This window comes from Cynocephalus volans, chromosome 11 (genome assembly GCF_027409185.1).
Source record: "Cynocephalus volans isolate mCynVol1 chromosome 11, mCynVol1.pri, whole genome shotgun sequence".
In the NCBI taxonomy this organism is placed as follows: domain Eukaryota; kingdom Metazoa; phylum Chordata; class Mammalia; order Dermoptera; family Cynocephalidae; genus Cynocephalus; species Cynocephalus volans.
The window spans coordinates 128,830,380-128,858,373 of NC_084470.1; the positions used below are offsets into that span (position 1 = coordinate 128,830,380).

Consider the following 27,994-nt stretch of genomic DNA (forward strand, 5'->3'; position numbering starts at 1 on the left):
GGTCAAAATTTAATGAAATTAGTGATTTTACTCCTTCATCACATTTTTCTTTCTGTGAATACATGGTGGTGAAGAATATAATCAGTCAGTACATTTTTCGTGCCACTGCCTTGTTTAGAGCTAAGGTGCCAGCAGTTTTATCCCCTGTTCCTTTTGCATCATAGTATCAATGTCAACATAGTGAAAAAAAACAAATAATATCTTGCTATTATTTTAAAAATAATTTTAATCTTGTGGACACTATGAAAGGGTGTGGCCAGGGGCCTGCGGACCTCACTGGTGGCCTAGGTAATTGTGAAACTAGAGCTCCTAGACTCCACTTTCTTCTGCACGGGCTGGCTAATGGCGAATTTAGAATATGGAGCCTTACATACCATTTGTGCTTATCCTATGCTGATAAAAAGCCAATGAAGACTTTAAACAAAAGAGTGACACAGCTGGATTTTTATTTTCGGTAGATCGGTCTTATTGATATATGGAGGCTGGGTTTGTGGTGGATAAGTCTGGAGGCAAGTATATCAACCAGTCAGACAGCTGATTATAAATCCAGGAAAAAGATGATGAGGAACTAAACCGGGGAATAGCATTTGTAATGACCAGTGGAAGATAGTTATTTGAAAAATATTTAAGCCTTTCTTGGCCATATTTGATGATTGACTGTGGGGAATGAGGTAGTAGGAGCAGTCATGGGTGATACCTGTTTCCAAGCGCATGTGGGTCATTTCAGTCTCTGAGATAAGAGAATAGAGGAGACAGAGTAAATTTATAGAGGGAGATGATGAATTATTGTTTGGTGTGTGTTGACTTTGATGCTCAGTACAAACTACTGACATAAGATGTGAGATAGGTAGTAGTCTAAATCTTAGGAATGAAGTCTGGGGTTTGTATAAAGACCTAGGGGTTGTGAGCATATCAAAGCAGACTATCCAGGGGGAGAATGTGGCGAACGATGAGGATTAGCACCCCTCCAACCACCAATTATTTTCTAATCTTCTAAATTAAAGAAAAAAAAATTTTAATTCACATCTTCACTTTACATTCATTGTTGGAAACTGCTGTAATCTGACCTCTGATTTACTATTCTTTTCAAACTGCTGTCAGTATGTCTTCCTTATTGCCAAATCCATTAAAGATCTTTGAGTACTTTTTTTTTTTTACTGCGTATTTCTTCTTTATTTGGAATTGTCTATTCCTCCTTCCTTTGAAAATCTTTACTCTTCAGTGTGCATGTGTGAATGGAGAGATATATGCATAGGGCATTACTCATGCAGGGCTTTGCATATTTTATCTTTAAGTCAACTGTGAGGCAATTATATTTGTGTTCAAAACATCATTGTTCACAGTGCAGACCAAGATTTCTCAGCTGCAACACTGTTGACATTTTGGACCAGATAATTCTGTGCCTTGTAAGATGTTTCTCAGTATTCCTGGTCTCTCTACCCACTAGATGCCAGCAGCACCTATTCTTTTACTCCTAGTTGTGAAAAAACAAAAATGTCTTTAGGTATTGACACATGTTCCATGGGGGACAAATTTGCCCCCTCTTGAGTACCACTTCCTCTTTCTCTGTGTGCCCATGGTGACCCTGTTTGTATCTTTATTTCTGTTTACCATTAATATGAATGGAATAAGACAAACTAAGCATAGTGGTTTGGAGTTCTTTGCTAAGGTTGTTTATGACACCCCCAATTGACTGAGTCCAAATGATCTTTTTTAATGTTTGTTTCATCAAGTTAAAGTAAATTCCTAGAAGACAGGCCTTTGCATGGTGTCTTGTATATGCTGGGTTGGACTAATTGAAAAGTCTGAATGGTATGTGAAACTTAGGTATCTACTATATTGCCATTTAATTTTGGTTAACAATGTGCTAAAAGTTCCAATGAAACTCAATAATTATTCTTCCACATTTTCATTAGATATCACTTGCTTCCAAGGTGAGATTATATGTCTTTCCAAATAACTGCCACTTAAATGCTATCATTTTACAAATATCTTCATCCTCACAATTAAATTTTCACTTTCGATTGTTAAGCTCATAAACACTTTCTGGGCATTATACTGTGCTACCTATTACTAACTTTTGGGTAATGTGTAGCTTTTTTTCTGTCTGTCTATAATACAAATAAAGGACTAGTATTTCATTCTTTTTTTTTTCTTTTTGTTTTTGGCAGCTGGCCAGTCAGTATGGGGTACAAACCCTTGACCTTGGTGTTACCAGCACCCTTCTCTAATCAGATGAACTAATCGGCCAGCTCTCATTCTTTTTTATTTAGGTGTCATTTCATTTTATTTTATATGTAAGTTCAAATTTATAATATTTATTTGTAAGGAAGTGGACCAATGCGAGCAATGTCACTTTTTTGATAAATGCAGATTTTGAGATTGCTGCAGTTTCTTTTCAATCAGCCTCAGCATCTGTTTTAATTTAATTATGGTATAATTTACATAAAGTGAGATTTACCTTTTAGTATATATTCTGCAAGTCATGTAATCATCACCACAAAAAATAGTTCCATCACTAAAAAATTTCTACTGTGCCCTTTTGTAGTCAACCCCTTTTTTCCCCTTAACCCACCATTGATCTGTTTCTGTCCCTATAATTTTCCTTTGTATATTTTAATAACTAATAATAATAAAGGTCAGTGACTGGAAGCAGTTGAGAACCTGAAGACCTCTTTTTATGGGTTTGTTTGTTGAATATAACTTGAGGAGGAAGAACCAGAGGCAAACTTAATACTTAAAAAGTATGTCCGTGTTCCTTTGGTATTCTCTATGCTTTATCAATATGAGAATTATATAGGCAGTTGTAAGTGAAGTTGTAAATTATATTTATTATATTATTTATTAAAATTATATTACAATCTCATATTAAACCTTTTTATTTTCTTAGATATAAAGCAACATTTCATCAATGTGATGTTTGTAAGAAAATTTTTAAAGGCAAATCAAGTCTGGAAATGCACTTTCGGACGCATTCAGGTAAAACTTAATGGGTAGTTTATATATATATTTTTTGTATAATTATTCAGGAGTAAAATATGGAAGTTTAAGCTTTGTTATTCTTGGCTAAATTTTCTTTTGTCTTTTCCCCATTAAGATTTTACTCATTATACTGAAGTTTATATTATGAATAAGCAATATGCCAATCTTCTATTCTTTATTATATAAGCTTCAATACTTTTGGGTATCATTTCTTAGAATTTGGGAAAAGTTTCTGCACAGGGAATTAACTCATCTTTTAACTCTTATTTTCCCCTTTTCTGATTGTTTTGTGGTGCCTCTTTATTTCACTTTTTGAAGGCTTTTCTTAGGCTCTGATTATCTTTTTCTTTGATTTCTTTCTCTTTTAGAAGAGTAATGCAAGTATGACCTCATTGACTACCATGATTCTGTTGGATAGTTTCATTTTTACATAGCTAGTCGTGATTTATAAATAGTTTCCACAAATTGTCATATTATAAATCTTTACCTTTTTCCCCCTGGGAATGCTACTACATTTTGAAACATAGAATATGTTGGGTTGTTTCTTATATATTGTTATAGAGTGCCTTCACATATATATTAACAGTTTTTAAAGTTTTTTTTTTGAAGAAAGAAGCCCACTTATGCATTTATGGTTGCTTTGTTTTATATTCAGTTTGGATTTTGTCAAGCCGCTGCTCTGGAAGAGAAAAACAATTTATTTCATAAATGTTAGAATGAAAATAACTGAATTTGGGCAATTTAAGTAGCAAAGATTTGCCATAAAGGATTTATTACTGATATAGGGCTGCCGTTTAAAACAAAATTACACTCCCTCCAAATGAAAAAGTCATTATTTGGGGGTCATAAATAGGAGTGTAAAATGAGGAGACTGTACAAATGCTATCTTCCATATCAGTTACAAGTAATAAACCTAACAGAACTCATGACTTGAAAGAGATGGTGAACTTATAGAAAGTTAATTTAAGACTTTTGGTAATTTAAGAATTGTAAAACTTCAGGAATTATTCTAGAGGAGAAGTTAAGTAGTGCTGGCTAAATTGCATTAAAACTTTTGAAAACATTGGTTTATAATAATTGATTGGTAACCAGTGATAATGTGAAACGTCCATCTCCGGATATCTCATAGTTAACTGGAATTATAGACAGGTGTCTCTACCCTTTGAAACTTGAGGAGGTTAGCTCTGTTATAAAATAAAAGAAAGACCATGGTTGTTATGAAATGCAAGGGAGAAATAATCTAAAGTAGGGATCAGCAAATGTTTGTAAAGGGGCAGGTAGTAAATATTTTAGGTTTTGCAAGCTAGACAGTCTCTCTCACAGTCACCCCACCCTGTTATTGTAGCATGAGAGCACCCATAGATACTGTGTAAACAAATGAGCATGGCTGTGTTCCTTTAAAAGTTTATTTACAAAAACAGGTAGCAGGCTGGATTTAGTTTACAGGTTGTAGTTTGCCAACTCCTAATCTAAAGTGATCAGCATGCTCCCCACACGGGACTTCACAGAGTGGCTGTTCCAAGAACTGTTCACTATGTTCCCAACTCTATTATTAAGATATATAGGTCCAGAAACTTAATTTTATCTGTGTACGGAGAATTATAAATATTTTGAGTAGTTCTTCATAAAAACCACTGGAAATAGATTAACCAGAATATCGGCTTGTTAGTTGACTGTCTAGAGAATGAGATATTAATGTCTACTGGCGAGGTGTCCTTATCAAGGCAGCAGAATTACTAAATCTATTAATCAGAAGAAAAAATGCCAAATGTAGGTGTAGATTAAAAATAGGTAGTAATTTCGTGGAATAGTTTATCCAGGAAAATGGTGAAGGATATTGAACCATCTTTAACCTCACAGCAGTGTACCTCTCGTAATCAGAATAATTTTGTTCTCCAGATTCTTTTTCCTTAGTGAGGATGCTGTTAGTGGATTTTATATACTGCTGAATTCTTGTTTTTTGGAATCCCCTTAACCAGATTCCAGCAGACCTTTTCTTTTCTGTTAGTATGTCTTTACTCCAGATGAGGTACAATATAATGGATTAGTTTTAATTTTGGCCTGGTCAGTGCACTTAATTGCTTCAAAGAGTAGGTATAATCAGCAGATAGCCCTAGGGCTTGCAAATAATAGGTGATCAATAAATATTTGTTGAATGGGTGAATTTATCATGTTTTCTTATGACTACCCTCTAATCTCTTTTACTTTTTTAAACTACACAATTAGAAAAATTAGTTGGAAAATGTATATAAGATTTTCTTCTACAAATGGCATATTCTCATCCATATGTGATTTGCTTGTATAATCCTCGGAGAGTAGTGATTTCATTTATTCTTCAACATTTGTCTTATTGAAACATAATAGGTTAGTTAAAATTACCATAAAGGTGACGACAAATTTAGGACTTGGTTTTAGCCTTGGCTTATTTTTCTATTCAAGGTGAATTTTCTTTGTAAGCTATTTTTGTTGGAGTATTAGCACATAAAGTGCACAAATCTTAAGAACAGCTCAATGAATTTTTATAAATGAATATATCAATGTAGCCACCACTCAGATGGAGGTGTAGAACACTACTAGGACTCCAAAAGCATCTTCCACGGTCTCCTTGCAAATAATGACCATTTTGACTTATTTCTCCAAAAATTACTTTTGCCTGTTTGAACTTTATAAAAATGGAATCATATAGTGTGTTCTCTTTTTTTGTCTGACTTTCACTCAGTATTATCTCTGTGAGATTCTTCTATGGCAATAGTTTGTTTCTTTTCATTTTCATATGAATACATCGCAACTTATTTATCCATTATCCATTCTACTTTGATGGACACTTGTCTTGTATTTACTTGGTTCTATTATGAATAAAGCTGCTCTGAACATTCTTGTCCATGTCTTTTCATACACATATACATTCATTTCTCTTGTGTATTTGCCTGGCCCTGGGATTCCTGTCTTATAGGATATGCAAATATTCTACTTTAGTAAACACTATTAAACAATTTTTCAAGGTAATGGTGTCAGTTTACACTATTACTAGCAGTGTACAGGAGTTCTAGTTTCTATACGTTTTTACCAATATTTGGTATTGCCTTTTTGAAAAATTTATCTGATGGATATTTAACACTGTCTGAAAGTGGCTTTAATTTGCATCTCTGATGAGAAATGATGTTGAGCACTTATTCATATGCTTATTGGCTATTTGAATATCTACTTTTATGTATACCAGATTAATTCTTCTGCTCATTTTCATAAATTGCATTGTCTGTCTTTTTCTAATTGATTTGTAGGAGTTCTTTCTATATTCTGGATATGAGTCCATTGTTAGATATTTATATATCTAACAATATATATATGTGTATTGCAGCTAGCTTCTCCTACTCTGTGACATACATTTTCCCTGTAATAGTGGTATCTTTCAACGAACAAAAGTTTTGAATTTTAAAGAAGTCATGTATCCTTTTTTTTCTTTATAGTTACAGTCTTCTGTGTCCTCTTTAAGAAGCTGTTGCTTATCCTAGGATCTTAACGTTTTTCACTGTAACTTTCTAGAAGATTTATTTTAACTTTTATATTTAGATTTATTAACCCTCTATAATTTATTTTTGTATTTGTTATTAGGTAAGAGAGAAAGTTCCCTTTTTTTTTTTATTTTTACATGTGGTTACCTGGTTGCTCTAGCACTATTCATTGGAAAGAATATCATTTTCTCATGGTGTTTCATTGGCATATTTGTTTTAAATTAAATGATCATATATGTGTGAGTTTTTCTGAGCTCTGTATTCTGTTCCATTGGACTATTTGTATATCCTTGTAGTAATACTATTCCATTTAAATTACTATGACTTTAAAATAAGTTCTGATGTGTGGTAATATAAGTCCTCCAACTTTGTTCTTTTTCAATGTCTTTATTATTCTTGTTCTTTTATGTTTTTATATAAATTTAGAACCAGTTTGTTAATTTTCACACACAAAAATACCTGCTGGGAATTTATGCGAATTTCATTCAGTCCGTGGTTAGCTTTTCCTTAATTGATTATCTTTACAATATTGAATCTTCCAATCTACGAACACATTATATTCTTCCTAATGGAAGTTAATACTTGTTTTTTTACCTAATGGAAGTTAATACTTGTTTATGGAAGTATTAATACTTTTTTTTACCTAATGGAAGTTAAGACTTGTTTTTTAAAAAATTTCCTCAAAGATGTTTTATAGGTTTTAGTATTAATATCTTATGCATCCCTCTTTAAAATAGATTTTCAAAGATTTATCAGCACTCTTTTCTCTACTATTGTATCATCCATTTTCTCTTTTTACTTCCAAACCTTCCGTGGACATTTATTTAAAATGTGTGTCTTTGAGTATTATTTTGTTATCCACAGTGATAATCTTTGTCTTTTAATTGGAGTTCATTTAAATTATATGTAATTTCTCATTTATTTGGGTTAGAATTTATCAGCATTTGTGCCTTCTGTTCCTCAATGCTTTTTTCTCTTATCTTCACTTCCTTTATAATCATCAAGTGTTTGAATTATCAATTTTTCCCTCAATTAGCTTGTTAATTAGACATTCTTAAACTATTCTTTTAGTAGTTACCTTGAAGATAACAATGTGTATTCTTAAGTTATTAGAGTCTACGGTACCTTCTAGAGAAGATAAATAAAATAATTGAAATTATTCATCACTTTACAGGCAATGTAAAAACTTTGGGACACCCTTGTCTCTCTCACCTTTTATGTATTATATGCATTTTAATTCTATATGTATTTTAAAGTGGTTAAGACATTAATTTTTTTGTTTTAAATAATCAATATTATTTAGATTTAACCGTATACTTACCCTTTACTGTTCACTCCTTCCTGCATTATTATTCTTCCACCTGGACTTATTTTCCGTCCACATGAAAAACTCCCTTTGGTGCAGATCTGCTGGCACCAAATTCTCTTAGCTTTTATTTGTCTGAAAATGTTTTTATTTTACTTTATGGAGAATTTTTTTCTGACCATAGAATTTATGCTATAGTTCTTTTCTTTCAGCACTGTAAATATGTCATTTTTTTCTCTTCAAGCGTCTTCTGTTTTTTGTTGAAAAATATACTGTCTTACTGTTACTCCTTTGAGGAAATGTGTCTCTTTAATTTGCTGCTGTTTTAGATTTTTCTCTGTCTTTGATTTTCAGTAAGTATTTAGTGAGGTTTGTAGAATTTACTCCATCTATGACTTGATGTCTTTCTTTTGTTTAGGAAGATTCCCAGCCGTTTTCTCTTCAAATATTGCTTTTGCTTCATATTCTCTCCTGTTTCTGGGACTTTAATTACGTGTATTGTTAGATCTTTTTACTTTGTCTTATGGTTTTTTTTTTTTTCATCCTGTTTTCTCTGTATGCCTCCACCTGGATATTTTCTATTGATCTAGCTTCCATTTTACTAATCATTTCTTCTGTGGCATCTAATTTGCTGTTAAATTCATCTATTGAGTTATTAATTTCAATTGTTTTATCTATCATTTCTAGATTTGCTTTTTCTTCATTGATTCCAATTCTCTGGTGAAATTTTCTTTTTCTGTATTTTCCTGAACATATTAAGCATATTGATTTTAATGTCCCAATCTTATATGGGTAATATTTGATTTACTGTTGGGTGTATATATTACCTTTTTTTTCTTCTCGGCATTTGATCATTTGGTCCTGGTTCTTGACGTGCCTGGTAATTTTGTATTTAACTTTAGATTTTATGAATCAAAAATTATAGAAGCTCTTGAAGGTGTTCTTTCTCAGATAGATTTAATATTCTTCTCCCAAGCAGATAGAACATAAGATGACCATAATCTATTTTTAGTTTATTTCTGGTTTGCCTCTCTCCTAGTTCATCATCATTCTGGGATCTCAAGAGAAAGTATGGCGTTTTTCCCCAAGTTCCCCACTTTGGTGAATCCCGAACTCTAATCTCTATCTCCCTTGTACTCTAGAGATTTCTGAAAAATCTGTCAACGCTTTAGACTCTTAGCCCCTGGTTTCAAGCTGTCTCACCCAGCAAATATTCATCTTAGGAGTTGACAAATAGAGATATTTTGGTTCATTTCTCTGTTGTTCCTTCCTTTCCAGGACTTGACCCCTCAAGCCCTTGGTAGTCCCATACTCCAGCTTTTATCTTCCCACTCCAGTGAGGTTTCCTCAAGCCCTAGACTGCAGCTTGGCTTCTGTTTCCCCATACACTGAATCTGAAAGTGTGCTGAGTGGAGAAGAAAGCACCTCCATACCTTTCTGTGTTTCCAGAATCTTGCTCCTTTAGGCTCTGGCTGACTTGGTTGTGTTTCAGTCTCTGCAAAGAGTAGGTTTTTTATTTTTGGTTATTAAAAAATCTCTTATCTTTGCCCCCTCACCAGCAAGAGGCATGGTGTGACATAAACTACTTTATCAAGTTTGAAATAAAAATACCTTAAGTTACATTTTTTACATACTAATTTTTAATATCTAAAGGTAGCTGATCCTCTGGATGGCATTTTTTAATTCTAAAAGCTCATAGATTACTATGAGTTTAGCTGAGAAATAGTTTACATCTCTTTGCATGTTGTTTTATTTTCTTCTATACTTAATAGGCTCCTTTCTGTAGGTCTCAGAAGTAACCTTTTCTTGGTTGCCTCATGTCTCTTGTTTATGTTCTGAAGGTGCACCCAATTTGGGTTAATTGTTGTTAAATAGATGATTTTACTATAGGAAATCTCACTGTAGAAAGTATGTTTTTTAGTCTATTCCTCCTTTCATCAAGTTCTTTGTATTGACCCTTTCTACTTGTGTATTTTTAAGCACTCTAGATTTGCTTTTTACATTTAATAATGTCAACATTTTCTTTAAGAATTTTTGTCTTTTTACAAACCCGCATTGATTTTTCTATTGAAGATAGCATTTGTTTAAAATAATAGAAACTTCTCAGAGGAATATGACTGAGTCCCAATTTTTAAAAAATATTTGTTGCACATTAGAACTCATTGACTATGACTCTAAGTTACAGAAAAAATCTTTGCATTTATAAAAGCTTTTTAATGAAGATACCCAAGGCTCATGGCCAAAGGAGAACCAATACCTTTTTCTTTAAAAATAAACTGTATGCTTCTTGATGTCATTTGTAATGCTCTGTAGAATTTTTCTTTTTAAAAAAAAAAAATGGTAGAATCGCCCTTGCACCAATTTTAATGCCAGAGATTTATAGAAAGAACTTTATAGTTCTTGCATTTTGGAAATATAACTTTCTGTTTCTCACTCAGAATACTCTTCTGTGAGCTTTTTCATATTATCTCTGATTCTAGGCATTTACTTGTAAAAATCAGATGTCAGATGCAGTATGTTAAATAAATGGTTAAAAATACTTTCATGTCAGAAATGTTACTCCCGTGTCTCACTTTCCTTCTAGTGACATTAGTAATACTGCTAGTCCAGAAACACATAGAAATCTAGTAGTACCAGAATCCCAGTCTGTATGAATTTCATCAGTGGTATTTGAAAGTTCCAATGGGCTACAAAATATTAAATAATAATATTCAACAAATAATTATTTGATATTAGTGTTTCAACATGAAGATGACATCATCCCTTAATTTTTTGGGCAAATTGATGATGTTTTAAATGGAGAGATGATGAAGATAATGGTATCGACAAACACATGTAACAATGTATAATTTTCTCATTTGTTTTTAAAGTATGCCTTTGTGTCTATTGCAGATATTAGCATGTCTGGATATATTAGTTTTCTGTTGCTGCTATCACAAATCAGCACAAACTTACTGGCTTAAACGATACAAATCTATGATCTTACAGACACCAGGCTAAAACATAGGTGTTGGCAGGGCTGTATTCCTTTCTGTGGGCTCTAGGGAGGAATCTGTTTCCCTCTCACTCAGGTTATTAGCAGAATTCAGTTCTTGGAATTGTAGAACCAGTACTGAAGTTCTGGTTTTATTGCTCTTATAAGCTGAGCACCTTTCACAGTTTCTAGTGGCTACCTTGGGTCCTGGCTCACTTCCATTTTCGAAGCTAGCAGTTCAAGGTTGAGTTCTCATTTCACGTCTCTCTGACCCATTCTTCTTCAGTTATTGGCCACTTTCTAAGACTCTTGTGATTAGATTGGGCCTACCTGTGTAATCCAGTTAATCTCCCCATTTTGAGGTCTTAACCTTAAGCATATCTGCAAAGATGCTTTTACCATGTAAGGTAACATATTCACAACTTTCGGGAATTGGAACATGTACATCTTTGAGGGGCCATTATTCTGCCTACCACGCTGGCTAACCTAGGAATTTGTAGTGTTTTATTAAAACAAAACAAAAAAAGGAAAACTACAGTGTGAGAACCTGACTCAGAAGGAACTGAAAAGTGGTCCAGCTTCCATGTTCTTTCCCCTGATCAACTGTCCTTATTTTGACCTTAAGCTAGAGATGGATATTACTACTTCTCGTACAGATCCAAGGAACAGCTTAATTGGAGTTGATGTTTTGGTTTTTATCCTCCTTGGGTGAGAGGAAATCAAATGGTTTTATTTAACAAACCTTTTTGGGAGCTATAGTGGGATTAAAAGTAAGCAATAATAATAACAGTTTAGGTGTGGCAAGCACATACATGTGCCAGGTACAGTGCTAAGCACTATTACTTTACTTTCTTATTTAATCCATTCATCAACTCTGTGAAGTAGGTACTATTATTATTCTACATTACAGGTGAAGAAACTCGACTTAGAAGTTGAGTAGCTTGCTCAAGGTTTGGCTAGTAAGTGGTATAGCCAGAATTCAAAGTCAGATTTTTTTGATGTTTAAAGTCACTCTCTTTACCAGTTTACTGTACTGTCTACGTTTTGTGATGACGTGCAGTATTACTATTGTTAAGTTCTTGCAAGTATTCACATGGAAAATTTGCTACTTAAAGTCATCACCTAGTCAGGTGAGTGCATTTTACATTGAATTTCATTTGTGTTCATACAGGTGAAAAACCATACAAGTGTCAAATTTGCAATCAGTCTTTTAGAATTAAGAAAACTTTAACAAAACACCTGGTTATTCATTCTGATGCCCGACCTTTCAACTGTCAGCACTGTAATGCAACATTTAAGCGGAAAGACAAGCTGAAATACCACATTGACCATGTTCATGGGATAAAATCTCCTGATGATCCTCTCAGTACTTCTGAGGAAAAACTTGTGTCCTTGCCTGTAGAGTACTCATCTGATGATAAAATCTTTCAGACAGAAACAAAGCAATATATGGACCAGCCCAAAGTTTATCCGTCAGAAGCCAAGACTATGTTACAGAATGTGTCTGCTGAAGTATGTGTTCCAGTAACCTTGGTTCCAGTTCAGATGCCTGACCCTCCAAGTGATCTGGTACGTCATACTGCTACACTTCCACCGTCCTCTCACGAGATCCTGTCACCACAGCCACAAGCAACTGATTATCCACGAGCAGCCGATTTAGCTTTTCTGGAAAAATATACTCTTACTCCTCAGCCTGCAAATATAGTTCATCCAGTCCGACCTGAGCAAATGCTAGATCCTAGAGAACAGTCTTATCTTGGAACATTACTGGGCCTTGATAACACTGCTGCTGTTCAAAGCATTTCTGCTAATGAGCATCATTCATGAGTAAATCTAAACATTCCACAGACTTTTTGATGGTGATGTGCTAACAGTAGCCAAAGGATGATGGCTTTTAAATTAGTAGGGCTGCTATTTTTTCATTTTCTCTAGTTTCTCAAGTCCTCAGAACAGTTTCAAATCAAGAAAACTATGTGTTTCTGTTTACTGATTATATGAATATTTGGACACATTTTCTGATGTAACATTTGAACATTTTTGTGATTTTTAAAGATTATTCAGTGCTAATTTTTAATGAGTTCTCAAACTCTTAGAATTATTAGCTGCTGACATTATGGGGATTTTTTTTAAATCATCAGTGGAAATTTTTACTCTTTAGTCTCATTTCTATTTTCTCCCTTCCCCATCTTACAAATAAGTTCAAGGACGATGTAGCTTTTAAGAAGAAATGTAAGAGTATACTAATATCTGCAACTCTTTCTTATTCTTGCTTAAGGTTCATTACTATTTCATATAGATTTTTTAAACTGAAATTAGGAATTTGAATTTATAAGGAAATCTTAAATTTCTATGTTGTTTTCCATCTATTCATAATTTTTAATTCACCATTATCTTTTGGACTGCTGACAGACTCAAAGCCAGAAAGCCAAATAATGTCCGAGTAGCTCATTAAATGTAAGATTGAAATAATTATCCAGACAATTGGTATTTGCCTATACTTCTATTATGAATAAAAAATGCAGATACAGGTCTAGGCATTAAATTATACAAGTTTAAAAAGGGTTAAAAGAAAAAGATGACAGTTTTAACTAGATAACTTTCAAGGTAAGTTCACCTTTTATACTTCACCATTTATTTCAGAAACATTAACAGTGTATCACATCAACATATCCTCATCTCATTAAGGAAGAGGCAATTATAACTAATTAATGAAATTTAAACATGCTACTTTTGGTTTCATTTACTTTAGCTGATTGAAACTCTGGGAAACAGAATCTAGATATTTCGTGTGTAATTGTTAGAAAAAGTGCCAAACAAATTATAGAAAAGCTGCAAACTACTTGTATGCAGATTAACATGCAGTCCAGATCTTCATTTTTCCTTTTACATGTCTAATGTCTATAATTATCCTTAGTTTTTATTTTTGCACAAGACAAAAGTTGAGGACTTAGTGAAGGGAAATAGCAGTTATAGCAGAACTTTTCTGATTAAAATTAATTGAGGAAAAAGTCAGAATTATAAAATACCTTTAAAGACATGCACTTTTCATATTTTCAAGGCAATTTAAACTTAAACTAGGATGGTGTTTCCTAGTAGAGTTGCTTGAGGATTAGACTAGGCAGGGTTGATTTATTATCAGCATGTCATTCGTATGTAAACTACTGGAAAATAGCAGTTTTTAAAGTTTCTATTTCAGTTTTGTTTACACTCCTGATTGCTTTAAGCACTTTTTTTGTGTAAACTGTAAAGTCTGGCCTGGCCCTTGTGAAAAAAAAATCACAAATAAAATAATGAACTTTTAATGAATAACATTTAACCATCTAGTAAAGGGGGGAACTGTTTGCTGAAGCACTTAAGAACTGAAGGTACTTTACAGGAACATTGCCATGCTAGTGAAGATAAAACGAGAAAAAAAGTTGAGAATTGAAGCAGTTAACCAAAGTAGCTCATATCGGTCATAAAACCAACCTGAGTTTTGCCTCATTTATCAAGGTTGGTTGTGATTATCTTAAGACCAGACATAATTACTGTATTAATTCTTCTTTTTTAAAGCATTTTTATTTACTTTGTGTGGAAATGTTATATCTGGGGTACTTACATGATTGGGCTTGACTATATGAGGTACTGTTAGTCTCTTAGTCTTTCATATTGACTTAAAAAATACATATCTTTATGATTTTTATCATAAAGACTTGCAAGATTGTAACTAAAAAGTCTTACTATAATGCAAAGAAGTTATACTTAAAAATGTACCCTGCCTTACTTGTAAGCTAATGTAGAAAAGTTTGGACTTACAAAAAGGCAAATGGTAAATATATGTATATGTATATGGTATATTATATGTTTTGTGGCAGAAAAAGAGGATATTTCATTTTCACATTGAAAAGAATACTTTGCTCTTTGAAGGTATTTACGTTAGGGTTCTTTTAATAATAATGTCCTAATGCTTTAAGTATATAATTTAATTGTAGGAATTGGTTTACATGGAATTTTTCTGGAATACGTCTCTTATGTTAAGTGAAATATAATTGTATAATTGTATTTAGTTATTATTCTAGGTAAACTTGAGTAGTGGTTTACTGTTTTATAAAATGCTTTCACATATGTTATCTCATTTGAACCTCATGACCAGCTCTGAAATAGAAAGGACATGCTGTATTATCATTTGAAAGATACAGAATCTGAGGTTAAGAAGAAAGGACTCATTTAAGCTCACATGGTCCATAGTGGCAGAGCTGCTAGTAGGGAAAGGAGAAAGCTAGCATTAATGAATGCTTACTTTGTGCCAGGCACTACACTCTCTCATTTAATCTTAACCCAGTCTGGGAGGTAGGTAATATAATTCTTATGAAGAAATTGTCATAATGGGTTTTGTTTAAACAAAACAAAAACAAAAACCAAACTAATCTGCTGCCTCTAATTTCTAAAAAATATAAGAAATTTTTAAATTGTGAAAACCTTATGGATTTGGGCAAACTGAATGTATATGAGCTTTTGAAGTTGGCACAAAAAGTATAAAATGAGGCCTACTCTTTTCAGTTGACCTTTTGTGATATTTGATTTGGAATATTTTGGACAAATGTTCTATAACTCTAAAATTCATTTATTTTGTAACTATACTTAAATTTTTGAGTCTCACTGCTAAGTTTAGCCTCATTCAGAATTTTTTATTTTATGAGCATAATTTATTGTTTTAAATTAATTTTTAGCAAATAGAAGTTAGCACTTAATCTGTAAATTGAATAATTTATCAAGTGCAGAAATTTGTTAAGCTAATCAGTTTTGACTTAAACGCACCAAAGATTTTTAGTAGGTATTAAATAGTTGAAAAGAATTTAAATTCTTTGTCATTTGAATAAATATTTGTCCAAAGAAGCACAGTTGAAGTCTAGGATAATGGATTTTTAAAAAAATTGTTAGTTTGAATACTGAGATTTAGTATTAAGTGTTTGTGTTTATATGTATAAAAATTAGAGCAGAAGAAAACACTCTGAGAATAGTCATACTGACAGACCAGTTACATGTAAGAATACTCTTTTCCTCAGTTTAATTAATTGAATGTTGTTTTCAGTGAACACTATTAAATCCTAAACAATAAGCTTATTTTTTACACTACATTGTCAAAATAATTTTTGCCTTAGAAATTTTTTTTTAAGTCAAGTTAAAGTTATTTTTGTGAGAAACCCCACCTATTTTTGCAGCCTAAGATATCATTTAATTAAATGGTTAGGGTTTGTTCCTCATGCCAGCAAGATTTAACCAACAACAGTTTAGGTAGTCTTTGCATACTTTTAAATAATATAGACATTTATTGCTGGGAGAAAAGGAGCAGCAAAAACGAGGCTTTAAATTGGTGCTTTATTAAGTGAATTCCTTTTAAGCGATGGTAGGTCATGAAATAGGTACACTAATAATTTTCTATCAGCCTTATAAAGTGTCAAAACATCTTTGTAGGGTGACTATAAACTGTTAGTTAAGGGCTAGTAGTTAAATATCATGCCTTGCTTTTCACTCTTTAAGTGCAAACAAATTAAAAACACAGTTAAACTGGTACGTTTGTAAGCTTGAGTTTTCTTCCTACCATATCACTCTAATATATCATTGATGAAAAGTCAGATTTTGAGCATTAGCTCTTCGACAGTGTCCTTTTATACCCAGTGTTTTCTGGATTGAATGCTTTGTGCCTTTTCTGTGTGTTGTATTTGCTTAGAGTTGATTTTGCTGGCTAAGTTGTACAGGTTAATAAATGTTTTCATTTTTTTATTTTTTATGTTTTTCCTGTTATGGGTCTTAAGTTTGTGTTGCCTGCTGGTTGGGCAGCAAATTTTTTAGATTGCTTTATGTTTATATAGAGAAATTGGCACTAAGTACTAGTGTGAATATTTGTGTTTATGATTTATCTCTATATATATATTTTAAATCTCAATTGTGGCCTTTATAGTTACTGTGAAGCCACTCCTGGGCCTGTCTCAAGATGCTTATTAGAAGAATCTGACAAATAAAATAAGAGTAGTGTGTCTGCCTCTCTGTCTCTGTCTCTGTCTCTTTTTTTTTTTAGAATAACAATTTTCCATAACCACACAGCACTGCACTGAACAACTTCTTATTTCAGTTTGCCTAAAACTGAACAAGAGGTGATGGTTTGAGATGAGTTTCTCATTAGGAGCAGCAACATCCCCACCAATATATAACTTGAGTTGATTAACTCAGGAAAAATGAGGAATTTGAAACAAAGTCATATTTGGATAGTCTAAGATTCAGTACCAAATTTAAAATGACTAGATATGTATTCTTTAATGAGGAACAAGTAGCATTTCTAAAACTTTAAGTAGTGTTATGGTAAATGTTACTTGCTGATAGAGTGAATAATGGGTAATGTGATACTAATTTTCTAAAAAATTTCCAGGAACTAGACAATTGTTCTTTAGATCCTGATCTTTTGCACATCTCTTCTCTCTTGGTATTGTCTGTAGAGTTTTTTGGGGGGATCTACCCTTATTTCCTGTAAAATTATTTTTACTTAGATACTTCTCCTGTAGTATTAGCATGCTTTCTGCTCTTTCTCTTTGGAAGTAGCATTAATAAGATAGAAGTAATAGGATTAGGTTGTGTGAAAGGTGAGAGAACGATTTTGGTAGAGAGAGAGTGCTTATGTTTTGCTTACTCTTCATGTTGCTTCTTGCTGTATGTTGATCTGAAGTCTATGACTCTTGAAAAATCCCAAAACAATATTAAATTTAGCCTCTGCAGCCATTTATATAAAGAGAAATTAAGAATTATATTTAGAGCAGAAATTAAGGATTATATTCAGAGCATAGAGGTTATACAAAGATGAACATAACCTTTTATTTTTCCTTCAGATTGTTAGGTAAGGAAAAGTAATTTCAGTGCTTGCGTTACTGTTGGAGATTCTAAGCATTTCTTGAAGAAGAGCATGTACACATCTCATTATTATTGCACCTCTTTGCTTGGTATTCTTGTTTGCATTGAAGTTGGACGATGTACTGTGGTGTAATTATAAAATTTTTATTTCTTCCAGCAATCAGAGTCTTCTTATCCCTATAGATAAAACTGTATTACCATTGATGAGTGTGGCTGCCAAAAAATGATACAAAGCTGGGCATTTAGCTGCTCCATGTTGTATAGTAAATGTTCTGATTAAAGGGATCTATGATGTATTTTAAGGTAGAAATGCTTTTGAACTTGCTTTCAGTCTCAAATCATAATTTTTGTTTTTAATTAAGGACACTTTAAAAAGCAATTACAAAGAAAAATCTAAAATATCAAAATTCATTATTGCCAACTGTGTATAAAACTATCTTATGAGTTTTATAGATATTTTGGTTGTCTCATGTTTCTTAAGTACAAATGTTTTTATAGAAAAATTCAGTTCTCTGTGAAGAATAGGAAGTGTATTGTATATTGAATTAGTTCTTTCTGTTATTTTGATATTTAAAATAAATATAAAGTTTTTTGATCCTAATAAAGCATATCTAGGTTTTATTGAATTACATTTGCACAGCATGGGAACACAGTACTCCTCATGCCTCCATAAAATTGAATGCAAAGACCATGAACAAATGGAAAAGAAAGTATCTTGGGGCACATTTTTAAAAATTTTGTTTTTCAGTAAGCCATATATTGTTTTGAAATATTTTATACATTAAATGTATAAACCATTAAACTAGTGATTTTTATGTGTCTAATATAAATTCAAATACTAATGATGACTAATATGCTTGAAGTAGTCATATGATGCTGTTTTTTGGAAAAAAGTATGAAGTGTAGCAAAATTCTACCAATGAAATGAGTTATTCTGTATAATACTGAGAGGGGCCACTCTTACCTCTAACCCCACTCACTCCCAGAACCGTGCATTCTGGCCATGGGAGAAATGATTGATGGTTTAAGGCATAAACTGTATGCTGTAGGACAGTACCCCAACCTTGCGAGCTGCTGTCTCCATCTGGCACCATAACTGAGCCTTCGATAGACCATTCTCTATTCTATCAAAGCATCTGCTTCTGAGCGTTAAAAGGCCAGTGAATTCTATGGGCGTGAGCCCATTTCTGCAAAATGAGTCTTCTGATTGTAGGCGATGTTGCATGTGATAATTATCTATCACTGTCTAACATATTATACTTAATTTAGTGGCTTAAAACAATGAACATTTATTACCTGACATTTTCTGTGGGTCAGGAATCTAGGAGTGGTTTAGCTGGGTGGTTTTGGCTCAGGGTCTTTTATGAGATTGAAGTCAAGTGTTAATTAGGTCTGCTATCTCTGTAGGCTTGACTGGGGAAGGCTTTACTTCCAAGCTCACTCATCTGGCGGTTGGTCTCAGTTCCCTACCACATGGTCTCTCCACAGGACTGTCTAGTGATATGGCAGTTGGTTTCCCTTCACATTACCCCCACTCTCAAGAAAGCAATCCAAAAGAGAGCATACTCAGGATTTAAGTTGCAATCTTTTCATAACCTAATCTTAGAAGTGATATTGCATCGCTTCTCCAATATTGTATTGTGAGTCACTAATTCTAGCCCATATACAAAGGATACAAATTAAACTTGTCGTAGCAAAGAATTTTTGGACCTATTTTGAAAACTGTCACAGATTAATTGGTTACAGATAAAGCTTTCTAATAAATCTTTGGATGATGTGGGCAGGTATAGCAATCTATACTCAGAAATTACGTTTATCCTAGAGAGGCAAAATATTGCCCCTTCCATAATAAAAAGGGTTTAATGTACCAACATGCCACAGGTAGTTAGCTGGTACCACCGGAGAAAGGAGTTATGCTGGGGGTTCAGCATTGGCCTCTGTTAGCAGGTTGGGCATTCAGTGAGTGCATTCTTAGCCTCCAACCCTGCTGCCAGGGCCACTTGAGCTCAAGTGCTCAGTGGGCTTAGTGAGCAAGCAAAGGATCCCTGAGGACAGAGGCTGACATCCACAGGATAGGTTGTTTTGTTTACCTGATTTTTGAGTTCATTTTGTGCTGTGGATGTTCTCTGATGGGCGTTTACATGGGACACAAATTTAACTTCTTGTACTTATTTTGAGGCCCTTATGCCTATCTCTCCTCCCCAGACTAACCCATCACCAATTTTCCATTTTGTCTTTCCCAAAGTTTTGATCAGCTGGCCAACCTGTTAGCCATTGCCCATGAATCAACGTAGAGCTTTACCTTAGGCCATATCTTTATGAAATGGACTACCAGATGTATTTCCAAAATTCTTACTGAGAGGGTTTACCATCCACCCTTAAGGGGAGTTTGTAGTGCATCTCTGTTCACAACTGACCTATGTAGAGATCCATCCATAAACCAGGCTTTTTTCTTCCTTTGTGAAATTATCATGAGGAAATTCTCAATTTTCTGTAGGTGTAGTTTGAGAGAGAGGCAGGAAAGTGTTAGGAGAAGATATTGATTATAGGAATCTGAGTTGTCTGTGTAGCTTACTTATGTATTCAGGCCTGCTTAGCCCTGGGCTTATAATGCTTGATAATGGGAAGTTGCTTGTCACATCCAATTTCATGGTCCTTTAGATTAGATCTTGGGTCAACAAACTGCTTTGTAAAGAGCCAGACATATTTTAGGCTATGCAGGCCATATGATTCCTGTTACAACTATTCTGTGATTATAGTGTGAAAGCAGTTGTAGACAATATGTAAATAAATTGGATGTGGCTGTGTTCCATAAAACTTTATTTAAAAAAAACAGCCAATAGGCCAGATTTGGCCCTCAGGTCATAATTTGCTGATCAATCCCTGGATTAGGTAATAGTTGATGATAGGCAGTTTGGATCACACAGTCACTTGGATCTGCTTTTCAAATGACGGATGTTTGAATGTAGAAGACGGCCTTATCCCAAACCTGGAATTTTGTGCCGTGACACTTCTATGGAAACTTGCCAGAGCTTCTATTCTATGTCTCTCATTGTCATGGGCACTTGAGTCATTTAGACCATATGGCATAAGTGGCAGGGCAGCACACATTGCAACCCAGACTTGCTATAGAGGCCTTACTTGTTCCAGGCCCCACTCAAAAATGTCAATCTTACAGTTTACTAGTGTTAAATAAAAATTACAGGAGGCCCCAGCAGCCCAGACTAAAAAATTAAAATGGAGTCACCCCTGCTAAAGTTTCACATAACCAAACCCAAACTAAGTTTGGTCTGACCTTCTGTGAAATCAGGACAGATAACAGCCAATTTTCCAAATCATTAATAGGCACGATAATGAAGTTCCCTCTATTTTAATCCTTACACAAAAGAAGTAACCTGATGTTAAATAATCAGTTATTTTTCTATTGTCCTGTCTCCCTGCCCCCACCTTACAAGGAAAGTAACTTAAAATGACCAATCTCCTTTTTGTTCTTTGCTTCTGCTTTCTTGAAGCCCTTTTTCTGTCTATAAGGCCAACCTCTTTTGCTCAGCTCATTGGAACACTTATTCTATTTTATGGAATGAAGCATTGGCCTGATTCTAGAATTGCAATAAAGCCAGTTGAGATCTTTAATCTAAATTTGTTGTAATTTTGTCCTTTGACACTAGGTAAATGGATTGATGAGAAATACCCTTATAAGGTATTTAAATTTAAAGAGGACTTCCAAATGATAAAAGCTACAGCAAGTTGCCTATACTTTAGAAGGGATATCCGAACATATCTCAGGCCATGGGATCCCTAAAAACTTTACTGATGTGGCAGAACCCTGAACTTTGTCACAGTTCATCTCCTACCATCTGGTTTACATTTGTTTTATTACTTTGCTACTGTTGGGAGACACAACTCACCACAGGCTCTGAGCAGGCCTACACATTCTTGCTAGTTTTGTCAATAATGCAAAGCCCTAACTAATCTTTACCGAGCACATTTCTCAGGATTGTGTTTGCAGAGAGCAATCTTGAAGGATGACGTGATGTCTCCCTGCCCAGTCATAGTAGTATAAGAATAGTCAAATCTCCAGCCCAGTGTTGCTCTCCTGTAATGCAACCCATGTGTGTGTGCAGGCATCCATCACCAGACCCTTTGTATTGCCCCCATGAGACTTTGGGAGCAGGCAAAATCAATGTGAGTGAACTTGCTAACAATCTGGCTATTGCTTTTTCTGCAATAAAGTCATTTGTGTCTAACCCAGGACTATCATATCCTCTTAATATGTGTGAAACTGGCAAGCTAACTTTTTAGCTTGCAAGTAGGGTAAAATCTCAGACCCTCACAGTTTTTGACAACTACTTCTTGCTCACCAGATTTAATTAGCAAATTTATCAATGTAATGGATCAGTGTGATATTTTGACAGCTGTTAAGAAGATCCTGGTCTTTCTGAACAGTATTACCATTTAGGAGATCTGACTAGCACTGAGGAAATATAGTAATTCTATAGTATTGTCCTACCACATAAACACAAACTGCTTTTCCACACTGATGAATGAGGAAAAGCAAGAAAATTGCATTTGCCTGGTGAATAGCTGCAAACCAGGAGGCAAAAGTTTGTTGATTTGTGTATAAAGATAACACATCCAAAATTGTAGCCATAATTGGCATCATCACTTAATAGCTACAAGCTACGGTCATTCTCCAGAACCCATCTGGCTGTTGTACTGGCCAAATAAGTGAGGTAAGTGGGTATATGGATATAATCAGTATCCCGACATCTCTCAAGTCTTCAGAATAATCTGTGAATTGTAGGAATGGGGAACGGGACATTTTCAGAGGCTTTCACTTGGCTCTTCTATGATGATATCCATCACTCCTTGTATCTGGGAACCAGTGTGAGAATGTGGTCAGTAAGTATTCTCATTTTGTAATATGGAGCTAAATGGATCCCATGGACACTCTGTGAGACAGATTCAGGCCGATGTGCCATCTATCACCTGACTCTATGACTGTTGGTTCATGGTAGCATTTTAGGTTTCTGGGGAATAGCAGAAAGGGAAAGCCATTATTTAATAATCCCTGGGAGGTCTGGTTATTCCCCTGCCCCCAATCTACAGTCACATTGGTAAATGACAGCAGTTACCTAGGGGAAAGTTTGGGTGAAGATTTACGGTATACACTTGTATTCATGTTATATGATTCTTTCTTCTAGGGCCAAGGCTTTTCCTCATTCAAGGAGCTTTGGGTCTGTGACTGGCTTAGGTCTGAGAACTGAGCAAGAGGCTGTGAATCGCAACAACATTGACTTCAGTCAGGTTTCTGCTTTGCAGATTCTTTTTCTACCTGTAAATGTCATGCAGCACCATAGTACACTGCTCATATTATTTCTACGGATGCTTGATCAATTAACCATTGCCTCAAATCTCTGCCTCTAGTTACTATTCAGCCCTTGGCATATTCTCGTAAGTGCTATGCCACCTTATCTGTTAAGTGCCAAAAGGCCTTGACCACTTATGGGTCTTACCATTCACGTGGAGATCAGAGAAACTGTTTTCATTGTAGCGTCTCTACCATCATTTCTGGCCTAAAAGAACAGTCATCAGAGGTCTCTTCAAGGATGCTGGAGTCCTCTCATTAATACATTTCTTAATGCCTTGGTAAAGGGAGGGTTGTAGGGGTGGGGGATGGACTATGTATATTTAGGGGTGGCTTGGCTGAGTAGGTTGTACAAGGGTACTTCAAAAAGTTAGTGGAAAATGGAATTAAAAGATAATACAGGGGCTGGCCGCTTAGCTCACCTGGGAGAGCATGGTGCTGGTAACACCAAGGTCAAGGGTTTGGATCCCCTTACAGGCCAGCTGCCAAAAATAAATAAATAAAATAATATAAATCTTTCCATGAGCTTTTTGAAGACCTCTTGTATAGATAGATGTCCTCCAACATTCCCATCTTCCTGAGCCTTTGGACTTCTTACTCTACAGAATGCCAGGTAGGTTCCAGAATTTTGACCTGACTGTAAACCACTAATGAGTTGGCTTTCAGTTAGTTAAACTACAAGACTGTTAAAACCATTCCCAAGTAATTGAGCCAACATATTAAGAGGTTGGTCGGTCAGAGTCTCGTAACTCTTTTGGTGTATAGGCCATTTTCTCCTACATACATTTTGCACTTACCTCTCTGTTCAGGTTTTATTTTTTGAAGACTGAGCTAATAAGAGGTCGGAGGGGTAGAGGCTAAGGAGAATTGGCAGTGACTTGTGAGACCCTGCTCCAGGTGCAGTTCCCGAAGACTACAGAGACCCTCAAATTAGGATGGGGTGGCTAGAGCTGCCTCTAATAGCAAGGGAGAATTATAGAAATATGGAGTACTAAAGTTCTCAGCCTTGGCAATTTTGTCCAAATGTCACCATACCTACTCCCAGAGTCTACTCTCTCCCCATTTCCTTATAGCTTAGCCTAAAAGAGCTAGCAGGTTGAGCATTTAAATAGTGCTGCCACATTTACTACCAGACCCTTGGGTTTACTATCAGACATTTGGCTATATCTTTCTTAGCAATATTCTTAAGACTGTAGGAAATGAGAGATTTCTTCAGAGCTTCCATTGATGCCATTTTGTTCTCATAAAACTCTCTTAGTTGTACACTTAATAAATTTTCATTTTCTTTTCCCCCGTGTGTACTCTCTAGGTTGGTCAGGTGAAACGGGGGGAGACTATAATCTTTATTATCTTTTATAAAGTGTTGGCATAGCCATTACATGCCATGGCCACTTGATCTTTGAATGAATCGCTCTCTGTATACACTTCATCTGATGCTACTACCAGCAATAATTTGAGTAATTATGAAGCCACCACACACTTCAGATCATCATGATCTGTTTCTCGCTACCTAGAGTTTGTCCCTGTACTCTACAAAAATAAGGAACTCAATTCCGGAATTCCACATTGAGGCAATTCCCTAAGGCCACTATTGTATCAACCAGGACAAAGTTAACAGTTATCCCACTCCAAATTAGTATAATTCAAGGAAAGTTTAATAGAGGGATTATTTGCAAAGATGTGACTGAGATATAGGGAAACCATTAAGTTGTAGTGCAATACCTTGAGACTAATAACAACATGATATTACCACCCCAGGGTCCAAAGGGATGAGGAGAAAGTCCCATGTGGAAAGGATACCTCTATAGGTATGTGTTACTTTAATGTAGACACAGCCAGCCAACCCTAGGGGGTGGGAACAGGTAGGAGAAAGAAAATACCCTTAACTCCCTCTTCTCACTTGGTAACCTCCCTCTTTTAAAAGAAAATAAAAGCCACAGAGTAAGAAAACATATTGATGTAGCCAATACAGATTAGCATCCCACAGCAAAGAGCAAGCTGGAGAAGAGTGGAGAGTGGACATGGAGGCATCCAATACGGTTCATTCTGATTTTTTAAAAAGTGCGAGCCAACAGCATTGCTTTATGAAAAAAACACTATGAAGAGTTAGCAAATGTGAACAAAATTGCACTATGACCATGTTGAGTTGAATTGAACATTTGAATGACAACCTAAAGAGGACTTGTATTTGCAGTGTTAATTTGATGACTAACACAGTATGAAGTAAATATAAATTATGTATTTGAAAATAATTGTAATTCATATTAACATTTTTATTAAAAGTAAAACTCATTGTGTTCTCACTGTGCATCAGTGCACAATGATTCAAGAAGTCCTCTATGAACAGTTTGTTTAAATATTGTTAAGGTAATAGGGTTCAATTTCAGGTCAAATTGAAGTGTCGTTGAATATAACTTCATATCTCATCCTCATTTTGTTTTTCCACTCAGGGACTTTTCTTTCTACATATTTTGTGTGCCCATACGCACATCCATGTGTTTTCTTTTTTTTGAAGTTTTCTCCTGCCGTTAGAGGCAGTATGGTGTAGCAGATAAGAGGAAAACTAGAGCCAAACTGCCTGTATACATGTCATGGCTTTGCCGTTTCCTAGTTAGTTGTATGCCCTGTATTCCTCATCTGCAAAATACAAATAATGGTAACTGTCTCAGAGGGTTGAAGTGAATGTTGAGAGAAATATGCAAACGGCTTAAAACAATCGCTGGCATATAGTAGTGATATAATATGTAAGCAATAAATATTATTATTAAATACCTACAATTAAAATAAAAACCAAGAAGTTATTTATCAAGGGCATCACCTGTCAAAACGATCAGTTATGAATTATTGGGAATCTCAAGTACTTTTGCTCCCAGTATCCCGAGATAAGAAACAGCATGTAAATATGCTGAGCCCGGGCTGTGGTCCATCACTTAAATTAAGTACGTTCACAAACTATCAATTTAATTTTCTGCCACTCAGCTCAGGAAACCGCGAAAGTAAAGCTAATTAATATAATTTGGTGCGGGGTCTATTAGACGAGAGGCGTGACAAACCAATGTTTGCCTACACGACAGCTTTACCTAAGCTGTGCCGCACAACCGCAATGATTACTGCATTGACCGTGGAGATGCTGTTCTCTCTTCCCTTCGACACAACCTCTTCACAAAATCTAAAAGCGAGTTTCAACTCTCAACCCGGGCTGCGAGGAGGTCGCTGGGACTCCACTGCCGTTTACGCCTCCTCCGCACAGGCGCACACGGACCGAGGCAATTATTTAAATAAGGCGCTGCCGTCTCATTGGCGAGGGCTGCTGCTCATCGATTGGCTCTGTCTGGAGGAGGGCGGTGCCGGAGGTGCCCATTGGTGGAGGCTGGAAGTTTAAACGGAGGCGAAAAACCCCGCACTGAGTCGCTCCTCTTTTGAGTGTGCGGGTTTCCCTTTTCCGAGGGTGTCGTCTACTGGAGAAGGAGAGGGGCGAGTTCGCGCCCACGACCTCCACGGCCGCCCCGAGGGGAAGGGGTCGGCTCAAGTCCGGGGTCCCGGCTCCAGAGCAGCCCCGTGGGAGCGGGGTTAGCACGTCCGGGCGGGGTCTCGAAGCTGCCATGGCGACCCGGCGAGCCGGGCGAAGCTGCTGGGAGGTGAGTCCCGCCGAGCGGAGGCCGCTGGCGGGGCGGCGGGGCGCCGCGGCCGAGGGGGAGGCGGCTTCGCCGCCCGTCCTGTCCCTCAGCCACTTCTGCAGGTCTCCTTTCCTCTGCTTCGGGGATGTTCGATTGGGAGCCTCGCGGACGCTGCCTCTGGTCCTGGACAACCCGAACAAGGAGGTGGCTCAAGTGACGATCTCCCATGTCCCGGCCGCGGACCTGGGCTTTAACGTGTCGCCGCGCCGTTTCGTGTTGCAGGTAGGTCGTGGGAGGGGCGCGCCTCTGGAGTGATGAGTCCTGGAAAAGAATCAACAACAGCAAAAGACCCGGAAGAGTAGTCAGTCCCTTTCAATCAGTAACTGTGGGTGGGTCCTTGGCCCGTACAGTCCGCGCGCGCGTGCGTGTGCGTGTGTGTGCGCGCGTGGGTGCGTGTGTGTGCGTGGGTGCGCGCCACACACGAAACTCCAGGGCAAGCGGTAATTTGGACGGTGACAGCACATCTACGCGCGCGCACTAAGCATCTTTAGAAACGTTCTTAAGACTTATTTATTTAATAGGCAAGCATTTTCCATAGACTTCAGGTGGTACGGAGTACTCTTGCAGTTCTTAATCAGTATGTGGCACTTTTTAAAAACACGCTTATTTTTTAAGATTGTCAGGAGTACATTGGTTAGAGCGGCTTTTTTTGATTGCTTCCTATTAGCCATTTTAATATGCATTTTAGTTTTCATCTGTGTCCTTAGAGTCAGGGTAACTACTTTTTCTGGTGAAATAGTGAACTTCGTTTCGGTTAAATGTCTACAGCAAAAAGCAAGCAAAAACAGCCTCCTCAGGGTTGTTTCCAATATGCAAGTGTGGTGTGTATGCAAAGTTTTGTATTTTAATCTTTTTCTTTGCTGTCAGTGTAGTCTTAATGGTGCATCAAATTTAATTTTTGTAAAAGTTGTTTTAAAAACCTCCCGCGTAGCTTGTACTGGCATTGCATTGGCCAGAGTAATCTTCCCATCCCCACCACCAAAAACTAGAGAATTTATGTTTTTTATTTTGATTGCTGTGGCCTTTCTATTGAGCAGAAGTTCAAAGTGTGAAAACCTTTAGCTGGGGAGGTCTGAACTAGTTGGCTGATAATCATTTCACAGCGCACTAAGAAGAGACTCTACTCTGAGGTTCATTGACTTGTGTGTCACCACTGGCTTATGTACACTTCAAGAAGTGCCTGACCCTCCCCTCTGTTTTATGAATAACTGCCTGCTTTCCTTTCTGTGGAAAGACAGATTTTTCTCCTATATACATAATATTTTTACTTATTTTTTTGTTATAATGTGGAAC

The 27,994-nt window shown here is 35.8% G+C and overlaps 2 protein-coding genes across 2 annotated transcripts in view; both read left to right on the forward strand.

The window, feature by feature from the left end:
• Positions 1-14,773, forward strand: part of ZBTB41 (zinc finger and BTB domain containing 41) — a 41,955-nt gene extending 27,182 nt beyond the window's left edge. The window contains exons 10-11 of the mRNA XM_063114170.1: positions 2,891-2,979; positions 11,946-14,773. Of these exons, the coding sequence (XP_062970240.1) occupies positions 2,891-2,979; positions 11,946-12,601 (745 nt within the window). The 3' untranslated portion in view covers positions 12,602-14,773. The remainder of the gene's footprint in view (positions 1-2,890; positions 2,980-11,945) is intronic.
• An 11,853-nt stretch (positions 14,774-26,626) lies between these two features.
• Positions 26,627-27,994, forward strand: part of ASPM (assembly factor for spindle microtubules) — a 67,458-nt gene continuing 66,090 nt past the window's right edge. The window contains 1 exon segment of the mRNA XM_063114949.1: positions 26,627-26,923. Within this exon segment, the coding sequence (XP_062971019.1) occupies positions 26,627-26,923 (297 nt within the window).